A 26,173-nucleotide genomic window follows, 5' to 3' on the forward strand; every position below is an offset into this window, starting at 1 on the left:
AATAATAAAAATCTGTATCACTGTAATCGGGTGCATATTTAATAAAAAATTTTAAGTAGCAACCAAAACCTAATGGAAAACTTTGACAAATATTCTGTTTGGAAACACATCTGCTGGACTGTCACATTTACCTCTTTTTATTAATTTTTTAAATTTCCTTGGTTTTATTCTTTCCCTATTTTTATTTACTGCTAAAGATTTGAAAACAGGATTGCGGTGCTTTGATGTTCACCTGCTCTTGCTATTTGTTCCTCGACTGAAATAATAATCTTTATGATATCAAACGGGACCCCATAGCAATTAATTGTGATGCCACAAATAAAAGACTGTGACTACAATTAAGGAGTAAGTTACTCAAATTTACTTTAAATCCTGTTGTCTTCCTTCTCGTAAAGAAGGGGAAGAGACACAAAAAAAGCAGAAATATCTTTTTTTTTTTCCCAAAGTATATTGAAACATTGGCTGCGCTCAATATCATAAAATTTCTTTTTAAAGAATACATCTAAGATTTACCCTGTTGTGCACAAAGCTGGAATTAAGATAATTGCATCGCTGTAGTTAAGGTTGCGACAACACATTTTCTTTTCCAAATCCTTGATAATAGTTGCTTAGGCTGACTCATTTTACCTTTTCCCCCTGAAACTTTTCATGGCTGGCTCAGCCTATAAATGTGTGTTTTGGGAAAATTAAAGCAGTGTCTGTTCTTGAGTTATCACAATGTCTTATTTTATTTTATAAATGGACATTAAAAATGGCTTTTGTGCTGTAAATTATTAATTTTAAAATTTCAGCGATATAGACGTGAACCAGTGTTTTTTCTACCTTGTTTGTTTGAAGAAATTTGTATTTTAAATGACTCTAAAGAGATTTGAAAATAATAATGTATTGTGCATGCACAACATTTCTCTACCCCCTCTTACTTCACCTTCCCTCCCCTTCAAAAAAATGCAACTGCCTGCTTTTCTCCTAAAGAACATCCATCACTGTGTACTTAATATAGTCACATTCAAATAATTATAGGTGTAGGTACTTAAATGTAGTAGCGTTTAAAACACCCTTGAGATAAGGGAGAGACTAAAACTTTTATAATGATATCCAATTAAGGACCTTACCCTGTGAAATGCTGAAGGCTCTTATCTCACTTTTTTGACGTAATTCTATTTCTTTAGTGAATTTTTAACTTAAAATAAAGATGAAATAATGCCTTTTGTGATCATTTGGTATTGCTTCCATAGTTTAACTTTCTCCTGTCTTTAGATACTATACCTATGCAAAGGAAAAATGTCTCTTAAGGTTCTGCTGGCTGTAAAATATTTTCTCTCCTTCTAGTTTAACTAGGCACATTATAAACCAGCAGTTCAAACTTTGTTTAAATTATGGAGGAAATTTAGCAGTTACGGAAATAGAAGTTAATTTAAGACATTTAACCTCAGTCATGATCTGTATGAATCGTACTGTTTCAGTTCAAGGCCTGGCTTGAACAGACACTCCCACTTATGGGGGCAAATTCAACTGTGAATTAAATTTTGCCATAAAGGGATAAGAAGGATAAAGTTAAAAGTTTAAGTTGCATCTCCCTGTTACTTGTTTTTTCCTTTCCTACATCCTTATACTCATGTGCAGTAAATGCCAGATTGGTACAGATTTCACAACCACTTGTTTTCTGACCACCTTAAATCTGACCTGAATATATATCACCCATGAATTTGGAATTTTTACCCCTTCTCAGGTCTGAATTAAGAATGATGGTTTTATGATGGAGACAAACGTTAGTTGGATAAGAGGTGGTGACAACCAAACATAGAATCATAGAATATCAGGGTTGGAAGGGACCTCAGGAGGTCATCTAGTCCAACCCCCTGCTCAAAGCAGGGCCAATCCCCAATTTTTGCCCCAGATCCCAGATGGCCCCCTCAAGGATTGAACTCACAACCCTGGGTTTAGCAGGCCAATGCTCAAACCACTGAGCTATCCCTCCCCCCATGTTTTGTTTGTGCTGGAATCCTAATTTGAAAGCTCTTCCCCAATATGTTAACCCATTCTGCTACTTAGAAATAAATTATCCCTTTCTTTTAATACAGTTAAAATTCTGAAAGGTAATCCAATGTCAGATGAATGCTACTAAAAATGGGATATGTTACAATAACTGCAGTGATGTAAAAACAGATGTAATCAGTCTAAGCTTTATCATCTTTGATTTGTTTTCCCCTGACCACATGGTGGCAGCATCTCTCTATCTATTGACTGACCATCCCAGGGATTTGAAATCTATTGTTTTTCCTTTTATGCCAGTAATTAGAAAGCAGCATCCTGTCTATGTTGAATCAGGAATGTTGTATTTTACTGCCTGTACGCACATCACCACATTTAAATTGTAAGGCAGCTGGCTGGTGAGATTGAATGCCAAATAAGTTAAATATTGACAGGACAAAAGATCAAACAGTGGAATGCCACAAGAAAAAGGATTTCCCCCTGAGCAACTCTGATATGGCTAGCTATAAATATTGAATGTTTTTAGGTTTGGTAGCTGTCTGTGAGTCAGGTTAGATAATCTGTAGCATGTATTCTGTATGCATGCTTTCTTATAAATGGAGCAAGTTCCACAAAAGCATATGAACCAAAATATAATGGAGTACGTGGCTTAATGAAGCTAGGGCTGACATGCACTATCTGAATAATGGAAACATTTAGGATCTACATATTGAGCTTCAGGCAAGAAGTTTAAGATTAATTTAGTGATCTGCTGACTACCAGTGTGTTACCATCTATTGTGTGCTAAAGGGCTAAGAAAAAACAAGGAAAAATGCAGAATGGATATTGACAAAAGGATTAAGAGGAATAAAGGCTCTTAGAAATACCATTCAGGAAGTTATGCTTTAGGCAGACCAAGTTATTGGAGTGAAATTTAATGGCCTGTGATACACAGGAGGTCAGACTAGATGATCTAAAGATCCCTTTGACTTTAAACGCTATGAATCTATGAAACCTAACAGGGAAGTATGTGAGTGAGAAAGAAGTCACAATCAACTAATTAAAATAAGAAGAGGAAAAATGTAGGCCAAATATATATAGCTCAGTATTTCTTTATAGTAACACATCTATTAGGTTGTGAAGTAGTCTGCCAAGAGAAGAGGTGGAAGCCTCATCATTTGGACACACAAAGCTAGACTACAGATAATGCAACAAAAGTCTTTTTTGGTTTTATTCTCACAGTTACCACATCGTTAAGTCAAGTAAATATCAGTGGAACTTTGATTATTTTAAAACGTGTTTTTACTTTTAGAGCTATGAAGATGAGCGAAGAAGTCGTTCAGAGCTAGAAGTTAGATGTCAACGTTTGACACTAGAACTAGCAGATACCAAGCAGATGATTCAGCAAGGTGACTACAGGCAGGAGAACTATGATAAAGTAAAACGGTCAGTGCATCTCCAGAGTACATATGCTCAATGATATTCATAGAAAATTATGTCAATATTTTTGTTAATCAAGGTGATAGCCCTTAATGTGAACTCCATTTTGTTTTTTGGCTCAAGCCTGCTCACAAATATATTGTGGATGAATTATTCCTCAACTTGATAAGTAAATTGTTCAGCTTATGGCTATGTCTGGTTCCTCAAGAAACACTGAACAAAATTTTCAAACTTGGTTTCCTGAAGCTAGGTGCCTAAAGTTGAAGTGGCCTGATTTTTCAGGAGGGCTAAGCAAACCATTCCCAATGAAGAAAAGAGCTGCAGGTGCTGAATGTTTTGAAAAATTAGACCACTTAAACAGAAATGGTCTGTTTATTCAAGTGTTCTGACTTTTCCAAGATATTCAGCATGTGCAGTTCTTGTCATCTTCATTGGGACCTGGGGTTGCCTGGCCCTCCTGTAAAAATCAGCCTATTCAGGTACCTAAATATGATGTTTTCTAGGAGCCTAGCTTTAGGTATCCAGGTTAGAAAATTTTGGCCCATGATTCTTTCCTATTTATTGAAGGACATGATAGAATCCTTCCTGGTTTTCTTTAATCCATATAGTTAGTGTTGCATAGCATAGTGGGCTCGTTTTATTTGCATTTCAGCTAAACAAATATTAATATTTTTATTAGTTTAATAAAATACAGTCCCAAAATGCCTCACAGAGTTAAGTAATAAAGGGCTTTGTGCTCCCCTTCATGCTGCTAGAGGGAGAGATGCCCGCAAACCAATGCAAAGGGGCAGGCCTAGGGATCCACAGATTTGGAAATAGAGTTCCCCTGTGGGTTCCGGTGTGAGCACAGATTTAAAAGATTCATTGTGACGAGATCCTTATAGTTACCTCAGGAACCTATTTTTTCCCTTATTTCTAAAATATAACTACAGGTGTTCGTTCATTTTATGTTGTGAGTGCCTATCCTGTAAATTACAATTGCAAAATAACGCAAAAATATATATATTTCAACCCAGCCCACAGATGAGCTTTGCTGTGTCCAGAAGGTTAAAAAATCTGGAAGATCAGTGGGGGCTTAAGTTCCAACACTGAGGATTCCATACAGAAAAAACAACTTGCCATCAGCCCTCCTCTTGTCTTGTTTATATTGAGCAAGATCAGGCACCTCTGCTGATCTTAAGTGTGGCAATATGTCATTGAGAGAGTTGATCTCTCCGATAGCTAGGTCTTGAACCATTCTTGGCTTATAAATTAAAACCAACAGTTTGAATTCTACCTGAAAGTTCATTGGAAACCAATATATGTCATGGATCACTGATCTACTGTGCTTCTAATATGCAACTCCATTTAATAAGCAAGTCGCATAATTTTGTATTAGCTTCAGCCTCTGAAAAGTTCAGAGTGTTGCCCTATGCGGAGTGCATTATAGCAATCTAATCTCAAGGTGGCAAAAGTGTAAATAATTGTGGCAAAGTTTCCATTTGGGAGAGTAGGTTGCAGTCATCTTGCTAAGTGCAGATGGTAAAAAAGCACTCTGGGCATGGGTGCTACCCAGGAAACCAGGAGTAGCACATGATCTAACTGCGTGTCCACATTGAACTCAGTTTTACAAAGTCTTCTGGCTCCTTACCCTATTTGCCAACTTTATGTCAGTCTTGTTTGGGTTGCATTACAGTTGGCTAGTTTTTATCCCAGCCCCAAGCTGGCACTGAATAACTTGTTCCGCAGCCCTGACTGGGTCAGATATTATAGAAATGTAGACCTGGAGAATCATAGGCATGCTAAATGCATTATAACCCATGTCCCCTCACTAACTTTCCCAGCAATATCATACATACAGTATGTTGAACAAGAGGATGATATAGCTCCATGTACCACTTTAGAAGAGAGAACCTTCTGGACAGAGGAACAATTGTTCACAACAATCCTTTGGGTTCTCTCAGAAAGAAGGGGATGAAGTCACTCAAGCATTTTCATTCACTACTGCAGCTGTCTGCAAAAGAGTCAACCAAATGTCATGGTGGGTTGTATCAAAGTCTTCTGACAGATTTAAAGAATAGGCATAGACGCTTTATCATTGTCCATTGTTAAAAGGAGACAATAATATGGCCCAAAGTTAAATTTGAGAAATACAAAAGCAGAGCGAGAAGAGAAATGTAGTATAGATATGTTTTCAGATGAGTTTTCAGATGAGAAATATGAAAATAGTTGAAAATTGAATAGTAATAAGGTTAGATGGCACAAGAAAGCAGTTCCAGATAACAGGAAATGAAGAAGTGAAGGACTTGCACTAATAGTGGCTACATTGAATGAAGGGAAAGAGACGCCAATGTTAGATGAACACAGAGGATGAATGAAATTAAAGAGATACACGAGGTTTGAGGACTTATTTTCATTTCATTGAATGAATCTCATAATATTCTGGTTTTGTTTTAATAGTGAACGAGATGCATTTGAACACGAATTGTCAGAGCTCAGAAGAAAATATGAAATATTAGAAGTGTCGCACAAAGCACAAGCCAAAGAAAGAAATGACTTATCAAAAGAGGTAAACTTGTAGCTCTTTGAGTGATTGTGTGCATGGATTCTATTCCTGGTGTGTGAAGTAAGATTATTTTTAAAAGCAGTGTCCATTGGGGCCATTTCTGCACACTACGTACCTTTATGCTCTCCCACCTGAGGACATAAGGGGTGAAGTGGGCCCAAACGCTCCTCAGTTCCTACCTGTTACAGCCAATGGCAGTGAAATGGAACCCCATGCAGTGTCCGTTTAATCAGTGACATTTTCCTTAGCCTTGTGCATATTATTTAGTATAGTTACCATTGCTAGTATTTTTAATATAATTTTTTTCTTTTTTATTCTCCTGGCAAATAGATAAAGATATAATTAAGTTTCAGTTAGCCTAGAAATCTCACCCACCCCTTTGTATAGGGGATGCTAGCATTATAGTAGAAGCTATGTCACTGGGGTTTAAGACATGTTCCTCATGTGATTCTGTGCTGTCTGTTAACAACAGACGCTCCCAGTGCTCACTCTGTCTTGGAGGAGGACACGTCCTTGAGCAATTTCTATCTCGTTCATTCTCCAAATACACTCGGAGCGAGGAAGGTGTGTCTGGAAATATTTCTGCTGTGGCAATTAATATAAGCATCTTCATATACTGAGCAGAGCTACAGCCAGGCCTTTAGACGTCAGATCTGCCTCTCTCTGTTAAGGTCCCATTGAGCCATGATTCCACTACTAGCACCCAAGCCACATTCAGAGGCCTCGTTTGGACCACTACGTCGCCGTCAATGTCTGGTAGGGGCAGAAAGGAGCACTGTTTTCAAAAGATGAGCCCAGATTCAGGTCACCATCCCTGGTGCATGACAGACTGAGACAGAAGTATCACCATCTTCCAAGTCAGCACATACAATACCCTCTGAATAAGTAGAGCATGCTAACCTGGGTACCTGGAACCTTGTCACAGAAGGATTCTGTGAAAATAGCCACAGCACCTTTCATTTGATTCTGACTACCTTTGTGGTACCCACTACCTTGGCACGGACTCTTTGCACCTAAGCCATTCACGGTAGAGGTCCAAATACCATAGTCACTTTTCCTGGAAAGAGTAAGGCTGGTGACAGCCAAACTACCAACTTCATAATCAACTCAGAGGAGATATACTTGTTCTCCACTGCTATATCTTTTCACTCCAAAGAGGCTTGCCCTGCACATTAATGATGGTCTACTGGAGCCTACAAAAGACCGTCTTGCACAAACCTACATTCATCTTGGCCACATCAAAAAAAGAACTAAGGAGATATCAGGTCTCTGCTAAGGGATTTGACTGTTTATTTTTGTTTGCATCTGACACTGGATTCTTTTGTAGTGGCAGCAGTTCAGGAAAGATCAAAACATTGGGGACCTCATAAATTCACACTGAGGAAAAAAAACACGCAGAGAAGTGGGATCTCTTTAGCTAGTGAATACACTCTTCAGATAAGGATAGCTAACTCTCAGGCCTTCCTTTCTTAATATCATTTTATAAACTGAACCATGTTGTCTCAATTTAAGAACACCAGAAGGAGATTCCTTCTGCCATGACAGATTTAGTTTATTTTCTGCAAATCACTACAGCCTATGCTGGATGCATTTAAAACTGCATTGTACACATTGGCCACTGCAGTAGTCATGAGGAAGTTTGCCCTCAGTCCTTGGGGATCCTCTGGGACAGAAAACAACAGGTAACATATGAGGGTAACAACTTGTTTAGCAATGGAACGGGATAAATTATGACTCCTCTGTCATATATTGTGTCACATGACCGGAATGTGAACAGTCAGGCCTAGTGGTTGGAGTGGGAGTCGGTAGCTAGGAATTGGAGCCTGGAATCAGAACCAGGTTAACTAGTGTGGGGCAAGGCTGAGAATAAACAGGCACAGGAGCTATCACAGCCATGGATGAATGCTTTGAGCAGCTGCTGAACAACTGCTGCTGCTGGGCTTCTGACTCTTCCAGCCAAACAGTCAAGCATCCTTCTAATGACCAAATGTACTCGTTAGGTTGCTCAGAGACTGGTGCAGCTCTGATTTCTGACTCTATCCTTCCCTCCACTTGAGGGTACTTCCTAGGGGCCTCAGCACTTGGGTTCTCAGGGGTACTTCTGATAGAACTCTTGTAATAAGTCCAAGGTGTGGGTATTCTCTACTGGTTCCCAGACCGCTCATCCAATTCATAGCCTTCCCCATCCACCACCTACTGGAGCCTTCCCCTAAGTCACCGACAGTGGATTTGGTGGACCAAGTACTCCTCCTATCCATGGAATGGTATGTGGGGCGAGGGGGAGAGTTGGTTACAGAGGTTTGGGTATGGGTTCTCGGTATAGGGCTTTAAAACTAAGATGTAAAAGATGGGGTGGATCTTCAGGGACTCAAGCAGCTGTTACCTGAAAGCCACTGGGTTATCCATTCTACAATCTTGAAAGCGCCCAAGCATTGGTAGTCTAGTTTGACAGGTGGGTGGCTTGACATAAAGTTCTGGGCAGAGAGCCACACCTTGTCCTATATGGCCAGATTGGTCTTGGTCTGCTTGGTGTTTTGTAGGCTTCTTTGGCAGACTGCAGATGTTACTTGAGCTCCCGATGCACCTAATGCAGGTTGAGGGTGAATCCACAGTGGCCGGTACTGGGGAACTTATGTGCAAGTATGGGTGGAAGAGGGGTAAAAGCCATAGTTTGCAAAGTGTGAGCAATGTTGAGGCATGGATAGCATTATTATATGTGAATTTGGTGTGGCACAGCAGGGGAAACCAGTCATCCTGATTTAATTTAGAAATTTAAAAAACAGTGAAGATACTGCTCCAAGATTTGATTGACCCTCTCTGTTTGCCCAGTAGTCTTCGGGTGATGGGCAGATGAGAGAGACTGAATGCCAAAGAGTCTGAGAAATTCTGCCAGAATCAGGAGATTCTGCTCTGATAAAATACCATGGGTTACCCAAGGGCAGTGGGACAAATTTATCAGGAAGAGCCAAGCTGTCTCCCATGCTGTAGGAACATGGGATACAGTGTGACATCTGTGTTAAGAGGTTGAGCTTCTAGGGTTGGTAGCTAGTTATAAATTAAAGCAAATCTGAGCAGGAAATTAAGCCACCATAAATGTGAAACGCCAGTTCCGTTTTTAGAGTCCCTTCTTAAAGTAGAACTGCATTTCAAGTTTGAAAGTCCATATTAAGCTTAAATGTGAAATGAGTGTTTTAAATTTGGGCAAGTTTAAAAGGGAAAAAAGTAATGTTTACTTTTTATAATGGAAATGTGTGTGTATGTGATTAAATCTAAAAAAAATAACTTGAAATTCAAGACAGAATGTCTTATGTCAGTCCTATTTTTCTTTATAGGTTGCAACTTTACAGCAGTCTGTTAATTTACTGCAAAAGGATAAGGATTATCTTAATCGTCAGAACATGGAGCTCAGTGTTCGCTGTGCCCATGAAGAAGATCGCCTTGAAAGACTTCAGATTCAGTTGGAGGATGCCAAAAAAACTAGAGAGGAAATGTATGAAAAATATGTCACATCCAGGCAAGTTCTGATATTCTTCCGTCTTTATAAAGCAGACAAATGAAATTAATTTTTCTCTGAAATAATTTATTAAATGAATTCCATTATAATGTATATGGTCAGTTTCAGGGGAATTTGTCAAGATCTTTGTGCTGAAATCAGAATTTAATTTAGTATCTTCATTTTCCATTGTAATACATTAGAAAAAATGCATTAACAAATTAAGATTAAGACAAACCTGTAGAAGTAACCCTTCCTTGTGGGTTTCTTTATAGCAACTATTCTCTTACCTGTGTACAGAGGATTTACTCTGAAAATGCCAGTTAATGCAAAAATAAATTGAGCGTGTAAATTGGTACCACCCTGCCCGAATGACTTCAAACTAAAACTATGTATTTCATAGTGAAGGGTTTTTTTAACTGTTTATTTAGGAAGTTCTAATAGGTTTGTAAAGTGATGCCAAGTAAATATCAAAACCAAACAATAATCATTACAACAGTGAGCTTTTGTTTAGAGCCGGGGTTCCCAAACTTGGTTTGCGGCTTGTTCAGGGTAAGCCCCTGGCGGGCCGTGAGACACTTTGTTTACCTGAGCGTCCACAGGTACAGCCGCTCGCAGCTCCCAGTGGCTGCAGTTCGCCGTTCCCAGCCAATGGGAGCTGCGGGAAGTGGTGGTCCGGCCCATGCTGCTTACTGCAGCTCCCATTCGCCGGGAACGGTGAACCGCGGCCACTGAGATCTGCAAGCTGCCATACCTGTGGATGCTCAGGTAAACAAAGTGTCTCACGGCCTGCCAGGGGCTTACCCTGAATAAGCTGCAAACCAAGTTTGGGAACCCCTGGTTTAGAGGTACCACAAAGTAATATAGTCATCAGATCTCTCTATTTAACATGGTGTTACCATATGACAGAGCAAGCATCATGACAATATCCATGACACACAATTTCTAGTGATGAATGGGAAATTGAGAGAAATCTCTGATCAGACTTTTAATAGATCAGGCATGTCTATCAAATATTAATAATAAAGATTAGACAAGTGTGTTGTTTTTTGCTGGTGAATGTACTTTGAGTATTGAGTACATGGTATTCCAAATTTATGAGTATGTATTTGTCCTCTGTTTCTGGGTATGTAACAGGTACCTTAATTTTAGTTTGAAAAATATTTGTATTATAAAGTGTAACTTGTCCTACTACTTCCAAAATTTTGATTTAAAAACTAACCTTTTTTGTTTTAAGAGCACAAAACCAAAAAGAGTAAGAGTTAGGCAATTTTTCTTAATACAAGTTGCTTAAAATGAGCAAATTTTAGAGCTGAGATGAGGTGAACTGGTAGACTTTGTGCAGTTGCATACTCAGTTCTTTCATTCTCTATGCTTGCTTGTAAGCAGTAATGCCTATTTGCTTTTATAGGCACAAAACTAAAAGAATATAAACAAAGGAACAGACCGTTCTTTCATAGTAGCAATGTGACTTAAATAAGTGGCTGTGAAGCAGAAACAGTTTTGAAAATGTACATAAAATTAATTTAGGGCCAAATTATACCCTTTGACACCTCAGAAAGAAGCTGGAACAGGGAGGTGGGCACTCCAGAAAGGTTGCAGTTACCTTGAAATGCTCCCTGTAGGTGGGACAGCTTTGAGGGTGAACGTGGCCCTCCTAAACCTACAGATCAAGGGGATGGGAATCTATGCTCCTGTTCCCTCTTTTAACTGGTAGCGTGACTCCTGTAAAATCCATACAACTGATAGGCTACGAGCATCTCTACAAAATCCTCATCACAGAAATGGAGACAGGCCTGGATCTTGAGCTGCTGCTGGTTTAGGCAGCAGCAATTTATGTGCAGATATCCACTACCTAGGGAGAGGAGAGTGACTTTTCTCCTTCCTTACATCAAAACTTAGGACTTCCAACCCTGCAGAACTTCAGAGAATGCCCTCTTCTATGCATCATCTATCCTCCTCCCCCCTTTCCGAATCAAGAATTCTGCTGCCTTCAGCTTTGGAAAATAGAGTACAGACTGTGACGGGTTGGATCATAGAAACCCCCTTGGGACTGCCAACGATGTGCTGAGACCACCTCTGAGCCCATTTTCCCTGGCAGCTTGGGATTTCAGAACCCTGCCTGGTTGTGCCAGACACGCTTGCCTGCTACAAACACAAACTTGAACTCCGTCCCTCAAAAGCTGCAGGCTAAACTGAAAACCGCTTAAGAAAGTGTTCCTGTCTCCAGCACTCAGATGCCCAGCTCCCAATGGGGTCCAAAACCCAAATAAATCCATTTTACCCTGCATAAAGCGTATACAGGGTAAACTCAAATTGTTTGCCCTCTATAGCACTGATAGAGACATATGCACAGCTGTTTGCCCCCCCCTCCCCGGTATTAATACATAGTCTGGGTTAATTAATAAGTAAAAAGTGATTTTATTAAATACAAAAAGTAGGATTTAAGTTGTTCCAAGTAATAACAGACAGAACAAAGTGAATTACCAAGCAAAATAAAATAAAACACGCAAGTCTAAGTCTAATATAGTAAGAAAACTGAATACAGATAAAATCTCACCCTCAGAGATGTTTCAATAAACTTCTATCACAGACTGGATGCCTTCCTAGACTGGGCACAATTCTTTCTCCTTGTACAACTCTTGTTCCAGGTCAGGTGGTAAGTAGGGGATTTCTCATGACTGCAGCCCCCTTTGTTCTGTTCCACCCCCTTAGATATATTTTGCACAAGGCGGGAATCCTTTGTCTCTATCTGGGTTCCCATCCCTCCCTCTAAATGGAAAAGCCCCAGGTTAAAGATGGATTCGCGTTCAGCTGACATGATCACATGTCACTGTAAGACTTCATTATGCACTTGCCAGCACACAAGTATACAGGAAGACTTACCAGTAAACAGAGCCCTCTACAGTCCTGGTTAATGGGAGCCATTAAGATTCCAAACCACCATTAATGGCCCACACTTTGCATAATTACAATAGGCCCTCAGAGTTATATTTCATATTTCTAGTTTCAGATACAAGAGTGATACATTTATACAAATAGGATGACCACACTCAGTAGATTATAAGCTTTGTAATACCTTACAAGAGACCTTTTGTAGGAAGCATATTCCAGTTACGTTATATTCTCACTCATTAGCATATTTTCATACAATCGTATAGAGTGCAACGTCACACAGACCTTAATATTTAGAGTATTTTGGCAGATTTAGTCTTTGTTCAGTAAGAGTAACCCTATTTTTGTATTCTAATGGAACTGTGCATTATAAATATACATGCAAAACAATCAGCCAACATAGCCCCTCCGATTTTTTTGTTTTAATTAGGTCATTAATGCTCTGCAACCTAAGATTTTCCCACTGAAATGAACTCCTTTGTAGGAGTGCTTTGAGATCTATGAATGAGAAGTGTTATGTAAATGACATGTTTTGTTGTTTATATCCTAAATATTTCTGAAAGTCCTGAAGACTGTTTTAAAAACTGAAAAAAACATATCAGGCACCACTTATGCAGAGTGAAACATGTTAGCTTAATATGTCACCTACATTTCAGAAGTAAGCAAAAGAGGACATAGCATAGAAGTGTAATTTGTGGATTAATTAACGTCTGTGTTTCATATATGATGTTTGGGTGACCTAGCTCTGAGGGTAGCCACTAGAAATAAGCTGCTCATACAGTCATACCCATAGTGGTAGGTTGTTTTGAATGCTTATCGCTTTTAAATCTGCACTGGTATATTAGAAGTTCAAATGAAAAATCCTCCTTAGATTGACTGGATAATCTCCATATACATCATGCTGTACTATGGAACATCACCTGCCCAAACATGTTTTTTTTAATCAAGGTCGCAACCACACATATATTGGATATCCTGGCACCTAGATTCTAAAGACAATAATTTTCAAAAGCACTCAGCATCTACAGTTCTTCAAGTGTTTACCCGTAAGTATTCCACTCTTGGTGCACTCGAGCTCAGAATCTTTTTGCCAGCAGTGTTTGTTGGGGCTGCACTTGCGCACAGAGCACCCATGTGCCCCATCTTCTGAGGGCATAAAGGACTGACTGCGGCCAGCCATTCTTCAGTTCCTTTCTAACATCTGTATCTGTGATATGAAACTGCAAGTAGCATCTCTATCTCTTACACACTTGCGTACCTAAAACAAAAGTTATTGTATATAGTTATTGTTTATTGAATTTTTCGTAGTTAGTGTAGGTGTACTGGGTTTCCCCTAGGGTAATTTTTTTCTCTAGGTGTTTGGTTGGTTGGGTTTTTTGGGTTACCTGGTACCAGGTTTCAGCACCTTATGGCTGAGCAAAAATCTCCAGGATTTAAATATTGAGACTACTGTGCTCCTTGATGATAATCATTGTGGTTGTTTGTTTTGCTTTGGTGAGAGGTATATCCTGGAGAAATGTTCAATTTTTCATTTATTTTCTTAATGGACACAAGGCAAGAGAGGCTTACCTGAAACTTTTTTTCTTTTGGACAAATCCCTGAGTCTTGGTTCTGATTAGGATAAACAAGATACATCCAGATCTGTGCAGTCTTCCTCCAGAAGTGCCCCAGTGAGCATTGGCTTTGTGGCTGGTTCCCAGTCTCCTGCTTTTCCAAATCATTCCTCAGCTGTTCATGCTCTCAAGTCCACATCATCAGCTGATGGGACATCGCTCTTCTAAGAAGCACAAGCAGAGGTCACAGTCTGAGGAACCTAGTAAGAAGACTGGGCAGAGGTTGCTTCACTTTACCTCAGCTTATGCTAGCACAAAGCCTGGCACCCGAAAAGACCCCTGTCTCCATACTTCGGTACCTACTAAAAAGTAGTATCATGCTGCCTTCAGGCTTCAGCCCAGCGTTGTGGCTCTTTGTACCAGTATCTACTCTATCAGTACAAACACCATCAGCGCCAACTATTCCAGTGCTGACTGTTGCTCATGGTTTTGAGACTTACTGTACTGGGAGACCTAATGGTATCCACCCTCCCTGAGTCACTGATTTTATGTTCTGTAGATACAACCAGTGGCACCAACCACCACCATATCCTCTGTATCGGGTACATATTTGGTGCCAGCAAAGGATCTATTCAGATCATGCCCTGAGACTCCTGCCAAGTCTGCTCCACCACTGGAAGAGTAGTATTCCTTTTCCTCATAGGCTTTAGACTATAGCAGGAAGGGGACACCTCCTTTCTGTATTAATTTTGTTGGAATATATAGACCTAAAGAGTCAAACATGACCCTGAACCTGTGCAACATTAAATGGTTTTTAAAAAGGTTGGGAATTTGTATACAGAGACCTCCGCTTTCTTAGTACTTTGTCAAACACCCATTAAAAATCTTTTTAATAAAAGGGTTATGGTTACAGGGAAAAAAGAAAAACAGTTAAAGCATTTGAAATGTCAAGTATTAAGTAATGTTTTCATGTTAGCCATATCTCAGTGTTCCCCTTCCCTTGGGTGGAAAAGAGTTTTAAGAAGGAAAAACTACTTGTTTGACAGGTTTTTTTTAGATGGTATTAAAACTGGTAATAACTGTCCTTTTGGGGAAAAGAGGTCAGTTGAGATGGGCTGGAGCTGTTATTGCTGCTGTGGTTAAAGTCTGATCCCGTTTCCAAGAAGCCAAGAAAAGCAAATACACACAAAAGCAGAGAGAAAAGAACAGCAAAGACGGAAAAAAAAAACAAAAAACCATGCAGCTTCTGTCTCAGGTGTTGACTCTTACTTGCAGTCTCACTTCTGGAACAACACAAACACAGCACATAGTTTTATCAGCCACTCTGATAGGCCTGGCAAACTTGTACCAGCATTGGGCTGTTTAAGGCATTTCATAGAATCATAGAATATCAGAGTTGGAAGGGACCTCAGGAGGTCATCTAGTCCAACCCCCTGCTCAAAGCAGGACCAATCCCCAATCAGATCATCCCAGCCAGGGCTTTGTCAAGCCTGACCTTAAAAACTTCCAAGGAAGGAGATTCTACCACCTCCCTAGGTAACACATTCCAGTGTTTCACCACCCTCCTAGTGAAAAAGTTTTTCCTAATATCCAACCTAAACCTCCCCCACTGCAACTTGAGACCATTACTCCTTGTCCTGTCCTCTTCTACCACTGAGAATAGTCTAGAACCATCCTCTCTGGAACCCCCTCTCAGGTAGTTGAAAGCAGCTATCAAATCCCCCCTCATTCTTCTCTTCTGTAGACTAAACAATCCCAGTTCCCTCAGACTCTCCTCATAAGTCATGTGTTCCAGACCCCTAATCATTTTTGTTGCCCTTCGCTGGACTCTCTCCAATTTATCCACGTCCTTCTTGTAGTGTGGGGCCCAAAACTGGACACAGTACTCCAGATGAGGCCTCACCACTGTCGAATAGAGGGGAACGATCACGTCCCTCGATCTGCTCGCTATGCCCCTACTTATACATCCCAAGATGCCATTGGCCTTCTTGGCAACAAGGGCACACTGCTGACTCATATCCAGCTTCTCGTCCACTGTCACCCCTAGGTCCTTTTCCGCAGAACTGCTGCCTAGCCATTCGGTCCCCAGTCTGTAGCTGTGCATTGGGTTCTTCCGTCCTAAGTGCAGGACCCTGCACTTATCCTTATTGAACCTCATCAGGTTTCTTTTGGCCCAATCCTCCAATTTGTCTAGGTCCCTCTGTATCCTATCCCTGCCCTCCAGCGCATCTACCACTCCTCCCAGTTTAGTATCATCCGCAAATTTGCTGAGAGTGCAATCCACACCATCCTCCAGATCATTTATGAAGATATTGAACAAAACCGGCCCCAGGACCGACCCCTGGGGCACTCCACTTGACACCGGCTGCCAACTAGACATGGAGCCATTGATCACTACCCGTTGAGCCCGACAATCTAGCCAACTTTCTACCCACCTTATAGTGCATTCATCCAGCCCATACTTCTTTAACTTGCTGACAAGAATACTGTGGGAGACCGTGTCAAAAGCTTTGCTAAAGTCAAGAAACAATACATTCACTGCTTTCCCTTCATCCACAGAATCAGTAATCTCATCATAGAAGGCGATTAGATTAGTCAGGCATGACCTACCCTTGGTGAATCCATGCTGACTGTTCCTGATCACTTTCCTCTCGTGTAAGTGCTTCAGGATTGATTCCTTGAGGACCTGCTCCATGATTTTTCCGGGGACTGAGGTGAGGCTGACTGGCCTGTAGTTCCCAGGATCCTCCTTCTTCCCTTTTTTAAAGATTGGCACTACATTGGCCTTTTTCCAGTCATCCGGGACTTCCCCCGTTCGCCACGAGTTTTCAAAGATAATGGCCAATGGCTCTGCAATCACATTTGCCAATTCCTTTAGCACTCTCGGATGCAACTCGTCCGGCCCCATGGACTTGTGCACGTCCAGCTTTTCTAAATAGTCCCTAACCACCTCTTTCTCCACAGAGGGCTGGCCATCTACTCCCCATGTTGTGATGCCCAGCGCAGCAGTCTGGGAGCTGTCCTTGTTAGTGAAGACAGAGGCAAAAAAAGCATTGAGCACATTAGCTTTTTCCACATCCTCTGTCACTAGGTTGCCTCCCTCATTCAGTAAGGGGCCCACACTTTCCTTGGCTTTCTTCTTGTTGCCAACATACCTGAAGAAACCCTTCTTGTTACTCCTAACATCTCTTGCTAGCTGCAGCTCCAGGTGCGATTTGGCCCTCCTGATTTCATTCCTACATGCCCGAGCAATATTTTTATACTCTTCCCTGGTCATATGTCCAACCTTCCACTTCTTGTAAGCTTCTTTTTTATGTTTAAGATCCGCTAGGATTTCACCGTTAAGCCAAGCTGGTCGCCTGCCATATTTACTATTCTTTCGACTCATCGGGATGGTTTGTCCCTGTAACCTCAACAGGGATTCCTTGAAATACAGCCAGCTCTCCTGGACTCCTTTCCCCTTCATGTTAGTCCCCCAGGGGATCCTACCCATCCGTTCCCTGAGGGAGTCGAAGTCTGCTTTCCTGAAGTCCAGGGTCCGTATCCTGCTGCTTACCTTTCTTCCCTGTGTCAGGATCCTGAACTCAACCAACTCATGGTCACTGCCTCCCAGATTCCCGTCCACTTTTGCTTCCCCCACTAATTCTTCCCTGTTTGTGAGCAGCAGGTCAAGAAAAGCTCCCCCCCCAGTTGGCTCGTCTAGCACTTGCACCAGGAAATTGTCCCCTACGCTTTCCAAAAATTTCCTGGATTGTCTATGCACCGCTGTATTGCTCTCCCAGCAAATATCAGGAAAATTAAAGTCACCCATGGGAACCAGGGCGTGCGATCTAGTAGCTTCTGCGAGTTGCCGGAAGAAAGCCTCATCCACCTCATCCCCCTGGTCCGGTGGTCTATAGCAGACTCCCACCACTACATCACTCTTGTTACTCACACTTCTAAACTTAATCCAGAGACACTCAGGTTTTTCTGCAGTTTCGTACCGGAGCTCTGAGCAGTCATACTGCTCCCTTACATACAGTGCTACTCCCCCATCTTTTCTGCCCTGCCTGTCCTTCCTGAACAGTTTATAACGATCCATGACAGTACTCCAGTCATGTGAGTTATCCCACCAAGTCCTCTGTTATTCCAATCACGTCATAATTCCTTGACATCACCAGGACCTCCAGTTCTCCCTGCTTGTTTCCAAGGCTTTGTGCATTCATATATAAGCACTTGAGATAACCTGCTGATCTCCCCTCATTCTCAGTATGAGGCAGGAGCCCTCCCCTCACAGACGTTCCTGCCTGTGTTTCCTCCTGGTATCCCGCTTTCCCACTTACCTCAGGGCTTTGGTCTCCTTCCCCCGGTGAACCTAGTTTAAAGCCCTCCTCACTAGGTTAGCCAGCCTGCTCGCAAAGATGCTCTTCCCTCTCTTCGTAAGATGGAGCCCGTCTCTGCCTAGCACTCTTCCTTCATGGAACACCATCCCATGGTCAAAGAGCCTTCTCTCCAACACCACCTGCGTAGCCATTCGTTGACTTCCACGATTCGACGGTCCCTGCCCTGGCCTTTTCCTTCCACGGGGAGGATGGATGAGAACACCACTTGCGCCTCAAACTCCTTTATCCTTCTTCCCAGAGCCACATAGTCCGCAGTGATCCGCTCAAGGTCATTCTTGGCAGTATCATTCATTTAGCAGCCTTTCTAGTCAGAAGCTTACAGCATCGTTGTGAAACATACAGTCTTGGCAGGATAAGCTAGACTCTTATTAGATGGAAGGAAAAAGGAGAGGGATAGGAAAAAGAAAAAATAAGGTGGGAAAGGAAAAGGACACGTGGGAGAGGCGACAGGGACAAAAATCTTACCAGTTATGTCTAAATTCCAACCACCACCTGAAATGTATTGTTGTCAGCTGGTCCCTCTCTCAGGCCGAATCTAGTCAGGACATCATTCAAGATCAGGAAAACAAAGGCACAATATTGTTAAATTGGGTGCCAGGAGACTATGGAGGTGGCAACCATGATGGTGAAGCTGGCTCCTTCCCCTTCTTTCAGACAGCAGTTGTTGTGCTCACTTCCATCCTTCCATATTTCCCCCTTCCCCAAGTCTCTTTTTGTTAAAGGACCACAAAAGGGAATGATGGGTGACATAGCCCATCCTGTCCTTATTTTTTCACCCGTTAGGCCTAATTTCCAACACACCAATTCTGTTTAATTTGATTTCTGGTCCCACACTTCTCTTGTTTACCAGGCATGATCTTAATGCAGGCTTTGAGGTATATCAATAGGCCTTTTTATTTGGACTAGTTCAGTCTGTCTCCCTTTTACACCTTTTCCCATCAGCTTTTATTTTTACAGGTTATTCTTCAAGCAATTGCACATATCCATTCCGCCTCAGGTGCGTGTGTACTCTGTGTATTGTTGTCAGAGATTTTCCCCTCAGCAGTACTCATCAGGGCAGCTCACGTGCAATCTGCTGCCTCGCACTACTGTCTGGTAGTATAAAGGGCAGAGCTGCCCTGACCCCCTGCCAGTTCCTTCTTTATGGCCTGTGATGGTTGTTGGAGCTGTCATCTTGCTATTGCAAGTTTTCCCTAGTTATAGTCTTCATGTAGTTGGTGCTCTTTTAACAGCTTTAGTAGTTTTAAAAGTTAGAGAAGTGGGTTTTCTTTTAAAAGTGTTTCCCATTGCTGTGTCCTTGTACTGGTGCTGGGACATGCTTGGTCACCGGGTTTCCAACCCAGTCACTCCTGCAAAAAGCCGATGTCAGTGAGTGACACACACTCCATTTGTCTGAAGTGTCTCGGGGAGATTCACATTCAGGATTGGTGCCAAATTTGCCAGGACTTTAAGCCCACAGTCAAGAATGCAGGGCAACCAGGCTTATGTTTCTGCTGATGGAGGCAGCTCTGTGCCCATCTGTGGAACCTGCCTGCTCAGAGCAGGTACTGAGTGCTTTTGCATCAGTGAAAAGTGCTTCACCAGATCTGGCTGAGCCTCAGGGCCGATTGCCCTCCCCTGTACCAAGGAAGAGGCATTGGAAAGTGAGGTCTAAGGACTCAGAATCCAGGAGGTTGAGAACCCCATGCACCAAAGTCCAACAAGCCTGCAGACGAAGATAGAGGGCACTAGAGGCCAAGGCTTTCTCCAAGGCACTCCTCATCTCATGCGGGGCCATTAACTCTGGTGCCAGCATTGGCACTGTTGAGACCAGACTGAAGTGGCTACATCTAGTGGATTGCATCAGGACGCTATCCTGATGCCACCAACCCTGGAGGTTTATGTGGCGGCATGTGATCTGTTGAGCAAGTCTTTGTTTTCTCCAGAGTCTTTTTGCCCGGTACTGATAGCTGCTGCTGTTACCTTACCATCAGCTTTGTCCCAGCATGCGGTACCATGGGTGCCTCTGGATACCAACGTGGCCCCTCCCCACCTCCCCAATGCAGCGTTATCCAGAGGGAAGCAGGCCATGATTTCAGTGATACCGACTTGGCCAAGCTTCACACCTCAGTCCTCCTTACTGACAGGAACAGCACCCCTTGGTCACAGGAGGTTGCAGCTGAGGCACTTTCCTCACCTTCCTCTTCCACCTCCTGCCTCCTTTGGTACTCTCCAGAGGCTCCATCTTGGCCATCAAGCAGGGACCCGTGGCTGAATAGAAGTTGGTCTCTAGACTCATACCGCTGCAGCTGGTTTTGTGTTCCTTGTCATCTCCTGATGAAGCTATAGTACTGGAGGGTTCCTCTCCTTCCCCTGATGATTACAGAGCTCATCAAGACCTTTTAAAGAAGGTGGCTTCTACCCTGGTATCCAGATGGAGGATGTTCAAGAGAGGTCTCGCAGACTGGTTGACATCTTAGCATCTGTAGGACCGGTTTGAGTGGTGTTTCGAATTAATTAAGTGATCCTGAAGGTCAGTAAAGTGCTTTGGTAAAACCCATCTTCCTTCTTCCCATAGCGAAAAGGGCTGAATTAAGATATGTCCCCTCATTGGGGTTTGAACATTTTTACTGTCACCCCTCTCCTGGGTCTCCTGGTGGTTTCAGTTGAAAATGAGGGAGTGTCAGGCTGAGCAGGCATCTACACTGAAAGGGAAAGATTAAAAGAATCTTTATCTCTTTCACATAAAGCTTTGTTCGACTCTAGGTCTGCGGTTTAAGATTGCTAATGAGCAGGCATTGTTGGGGCATTATGACTTCAGTCTCTGGGACAGCATATTAAATTTTAAAGACTGACTGCCAAGGCAGGAATTTCTCGCACTGGTAAACAAGGATGAATTAGTAGCCAGGACCTCCCCTCAGGTGGGTTTGAATGTTGCCAACTCTGCAGCTAGAGCCATGGTGTCAGTCATTACCATGCACAGGGGTTCGTGACTCCAGGCATTGGGTGTCCCTCAAGAGGTCCAACAGACCACACAGAACCTCCCTTTTGAGGGGCCATCACTCTTTGAAAAGATGGATAACAAGTTACATAGTCTGAGAGACTGTAGGGTGACACTCAGATCTTTGGGCATTTCTACAGCTGCCGTAAAGAGAAAGCAGTTTTGACTGCAACAGCCCCACCACTGTCCTGTTTTCATGTCTTGCCACCAGGACCTAGCCAGGGAAAAAAGGCGGCAGAGGTTCTAGAAGATGGCCCCTCCCTCTTTCTTCTGCAATAGCTCCTAGTTTGTCCAGGCAGCCTGAGAGTTCTAAGCAAACATTTTGAGGTGTTTGTCAAGGACAACATACCAGTCTCCAGAATGCCAACCTCTCCTACCCTTCTCTTTGCCAACTGCCTAAATGCTTGGTCCTGCATCACGGCAGACTAGGGTCTGAAGCATTGTGGAATTCCAATATACCCTTCAATTTATTTCTATCCCCCCTTCTCTGTCCCTTTTCAGATATTGTTCTCATGAGGAGACTCTCCCTTAGGAGGTGTGATCTCTGCTACGGTTGGGAGCCATAGAGAAAGTTCCTCATTTTCACAGAGGGGAAGGGATTTTATTCTTAATACTTCCTAATTCCAAAAACAAAGGGAGGTCTTAGACCTATCCTGGACCTGTAAGATCTCACCAGAAACCTAAAGAAAATAGCTTCATATGGTTACTCTGGCTTCCATTATTCCATCTCTGCATCCCAATGACTGGTATGCTGCCCTCAACTTACAGAATGGGTATTTTCATATGGCAATACATCCAGGCCCCAAGAAATTCCTCAGGTTTGTGGTCAATCAATGCCCCTACAGTCTGGAGTCCTATCATTTGGCCTGTCGTCAGCCCCACATGCATTCACAACATATAATGGCAGTGGTGGCGGATGTCCTCAGGAATTCAGAGGTTTCCCTACCTTGATGATTGGCTGGTCTGAGGCTCAGGTGCTGTTCAGCATGACTGTCATGCAGTACACCTTTGATGCACTAGGGTTGCTCATTGATGCAGAAAAGTCAATCCTGTCTCATGTACAAAAGATAGAGTTTATAGGAACAGTCTGGACTCGATGGAAGCCAAGGTCTTCAGTTCCCATTTATGATACCAGCATCATCTGGAAAAAGCTTTTTAGACCTGAAGGCCCATCCTACCATGACAATACAAAATTGACTCAAGCTTCTGAGGCATCGGGCCTCTTGCACTTATATAGTTGAACACGCCTAGCTCTGTCTCAGGGAGCCGTGTGTTTGGACAGCTTCAGTGATTCATCATCCTAGAGACATGGTGGTTTGCACGCCCCCACACACATCTTAGCTTCTCTACACTTGTGGACAAGTGCTTTAAACATATGTGTGCAGGGTTTCATTTGCTTCTCCACAGCCAACTTTTACCCTAGTTATGGACGCTTCTGCCCTTGATTGGAGTGCTCTCCTGGAGTCCTGCAAAACACAAGTCTTATGGTCCTCCCAGGGTTTAATTCTGCATACAACCATCGAGGAATTGTGCACCATCCAATGAGTTTGTCAAGTCTTCCAGCCTCAGATCAAGGGATGAAATCTACTCATATTTTCAGATAATATAGCAACCATGTTCTATGGGTATGTCTACACTATGAAATTAGGTCGAATTTATAGAAGTCGGTTTTTTAGAGATTGGTTTTATATATTCGAGTGTGTGTGTCCCCACAGAAAATGCTCTAAGTGCATTAAGTGAATTAACTCGGCGGAGCGCTTCCACAGTACCGAGCTAGAGTCAACTTCCGGAGTGTTGCACTGTGGGTAGCTATTCCACAGTTCCCGCAGTCTCCGCTGCCCATTGGAATTCTGGGTTGAGATCCCAATGCCTGATGGGGCTAAAACATTGCCGCGGGTGGTTCTGGGTACATATCGTCAGGCCCCCGTTCCCTCCTTCCCTCCGTGAAAGCAAGAGCAGACAATAGTTCCGCGCCTTTTTTCTGAGCAGACGCCATACCAAGGCAAGCATGGAGGCCACTCAGCTCACTTTGGCAATTAGGAGCACATTAAACACCACACGCATTATCCAGCAGTATATGCAGCACCAGAACCTGGCAGAGTGATACTGGGCGAGTAGGCGACGTCATCGCGGTCGCGTGAGTGATCAGGACATGGACACAGATTTCTCTGAAAGCATGGGCCCTGCCGATGCATGCATCATGGTGCTAATGGGGCAGGTTCATGCTGTGGAACGCCGATTCTGGGCTCGGGAAACAAGCACAGACTGGTGGGACCACATAGTGTTGCAGGTCTGGGACAATTCCCGGTGGCTGCGAAACTTTCGCATGCATAAGGGCACTTTCATGGAACTTTGTGACTTGCTTTCCCCTGCCCTGAAGCGCATGAATACCAAGATGAGAGCAGCCCTCACAGTTGAGAAGCGAGTGGCGATAGCCCTGTGGAAGCTTGCAACGCCAGACAGCTACCGGTCAGTTGGGAATCAATTTGGAGTGGGCAAATCTACTGTTGGGGCTGCTGTGATGCAAGTAGCCCATGCAATCAAAGATCTGCTGATATCAAGGGCAGTGACCCTGGGAAGTGTGCAAGTCATAGTGGATGGCTTTGCTGCAATGGGACTCCCTAACTGTGGTGGGGCCATAGACGGAACCCATATCCCTATCTTGGCACCGGAGCACCAAGCCGGCGAGTACATAAACCGCAAGGGGTACTTTTCAATAGTGCTGCAAGCTCTGGTGGATCACAAGGGACATTTCACCAACATCAACGTGGGATGGCCGGGAAAGGTATATGACGCTCGCATCTTCAGGAACTCTGGTCTGTTTCAAAAGCTGCAGGAAGGGACTTTATTCCCAGACCAGAAAATAACTGTTGGGGACGTTGAAATGCCTATACGTATCCTTGGGGACCCAGCCTATCCCTTAATGCCATGGCTCATGAAGCCGTACACAGGCAGCCTGGACAGTAGTCAGGAGCTGTTCAACTACAGGCTGAGCAAGTGCAGAATGGTGGTAGAATGTGCATTTGGACGTTTAAAGGCGCGCTGGCACAGTTTACTGACTCGCTTAGACCTCAGCGAAACCAATATTTCCACTGTTATTACTGCTTGCTGTGTGCTCCACAATATCTGTGAGAGTAAGGGGGAGACGTTTATGGCGGGGTGGGAGGTTGAGGCAAATCGCCTGGCTGCTGGTTACGCGCAGCCAGACACCAGGGCGGTTAGAAGAGCACAGGAGGGCGCGGTACGCATCAGAGAAGCTTTGAAAACCAGTTTCATGACTGGCCAGGCTACGGTGTGAAAGTTCTCTTTGTTTCTCCTTGATGAAACCCCCCGCCCCTTGGTTCACTCTACTTCCCTGCAAGCTAACCACCCTCCTCTCCTCCCTTCGATCACCGCTTCCAGAGGCAATAAAGTCATTGTTGCTTCACATTCATGCATTCTTTATTCATTCATCACACAGATAGGGGGATGACTACCAAGGTAGCCCAGGAGGGGTGGTGGAGGAGGGAAGGAAAATGCCACACAGCACTTTAAAAGTTTGCAACTTTAAAATTTATTGAATGCCAGCCTTCTCTTTTTTGGGTAATCCTCTGTGGTGGAGTGGCTGGTTGGCCAGTGGCCCCCCCACCGCGTTCTTGGGCATCTTGGGTGTAGAGGCTATGGAACTTGGGGAGGAGTGTGGTTGGTTACACAAGGGCTGTAGTGGCAGTCTGTGCTCCAGCTGCCTTTGCTGCAGCTCAGCCATACACTGGAGCATACTGGTTTGGTCCTCCAGCAGCCTCAGTGTTGAATCCTGCCTCCTCTCATCACGCTGCCGCCACATTTGAGCTTCAGCCCTGTCTTCAGCCCGCCACTTACTCTCTTCAGCCTGCCACCTCTCCTCCCGGTCATTTTGTGCTTTCCTGCACTCTGACATTATTTGTCTCCACGCATTCGTCTGTGCTCTGTCAGTGTGGGAGGACAGCATGAGCTCAGAGAACATTTCATCACGAGTGCGTTTTTTTTTTCTTTCTAATCTTCACTAGCCTCTGGGAAGGAGAAGATCCTGTGATCATTGAAACACATGCAGCTGGTGGAGGAAAAAAAAGAGACAGCGGTATTTAAAAAGACACATTTTATAAAACAGTGGCTACAATCTTTCAGGGTAAACCTTGCTGTTAACATTACATACATAGCACATGTGCTTTCATTACAAGGTCGCATTTTGCTTCCCCCCCACCGCGTGGCTACCCCCTCAACCCTCCCCCCCCCTCCCCGTGGCTAACAGCGGGGAACATTTCTGTTCAGCCGCAGGCAAACAGCCCAGCAGGAACAGGCTCCTCTGAGTGTCCCCTGAAGAAAAGCACCCTATTTCAACCAGGTGACCATGAATGATATCTCACTCTCCTGAGGATAACACAGAGAGATAAAGAACGGATGTTGTTTGAACGCCAGCAAACATACACTGCAATGCTTTGTTGTACAATGATTCCCGAGTACGTGTTACTGGCCTGGAGTGGTAAAGTGTCCTACCATGAAGGACGCAATAAGGCTGCCCTCCCCAGAAACCTTTTGCAAAGGCTTTGGGAGTACATCCAGGAGAGCCGGGAATGCCAGGGCAAATTAATCCTTTCACATGCTTGCTTTTAAACCATGTATAGTATTTTAAAAGGTACACTCACCGGAGGTCCCTTCTCCGCCTGCCGGGTCCAGGAGGCAGCCTTGGGTGGGTTCGGGGGGTACTGGCTCCAGGTCCAGGGTGAGAAACAGTTCCTGGCTGTTGGGAAAACCGGTTTCTCCGCTTGCTTGCTGTGAGCTATCTACAACCACCACCACTTCCTCCTCCTCCTCCTCCTCATCTTCGTCCCCAAAACCTGCTTCCGTGTTGCCTCCATCTCCATTGAAGGAGTCAAACAACGTGGCTGGGGTAGTGGT

General features: G+C 43.5%; 1 protein-coding gene across 2 annotated transcripts in view; it reads left to right on the top strand.

Annotated features, from left to right (window-relative positions):
* PIBF1 (progesterone immunomodulatory binding factor 1) overlaps positions 1-26,173 on the top strand; it is a 165,147-nt gene that overhangs the window by 13,236 nt on the left and 125,738 nt on the right. For both annotated transcript variants that reach the window (XM_074961959.1, XM_074961967.1), the window contains exons 6-8: positions 3,284-3,417; positions 5,851-5,959; positions 9,289-9,470. In XM_074961959.1, the coding sequence (XP_074818060.1) occupies positions 3,284-3,417; positions 5,851-5,959; positions 9,289-9,470 (425 nt within the window). The remainder of the gene's footprint in view (positions 1-3,283; positions 3,418-5,850; positions 5,960-9,288; positions 9,471-26,173) is intronic.

Source organism: Natator depressus, chromosome 1, assembly GCF_965152275.1.
Source record: "Natator depressus isolate rNatDep1 chromosome 1, rNatDep2.hap1, whole genome shotgun sequence".
NCBI classification, from domain to species: domain Eukaryota; kingdom Metazoa; phylum Chordata; order Testudines; family Cheloniidae; genus Natator; species Natator depressus.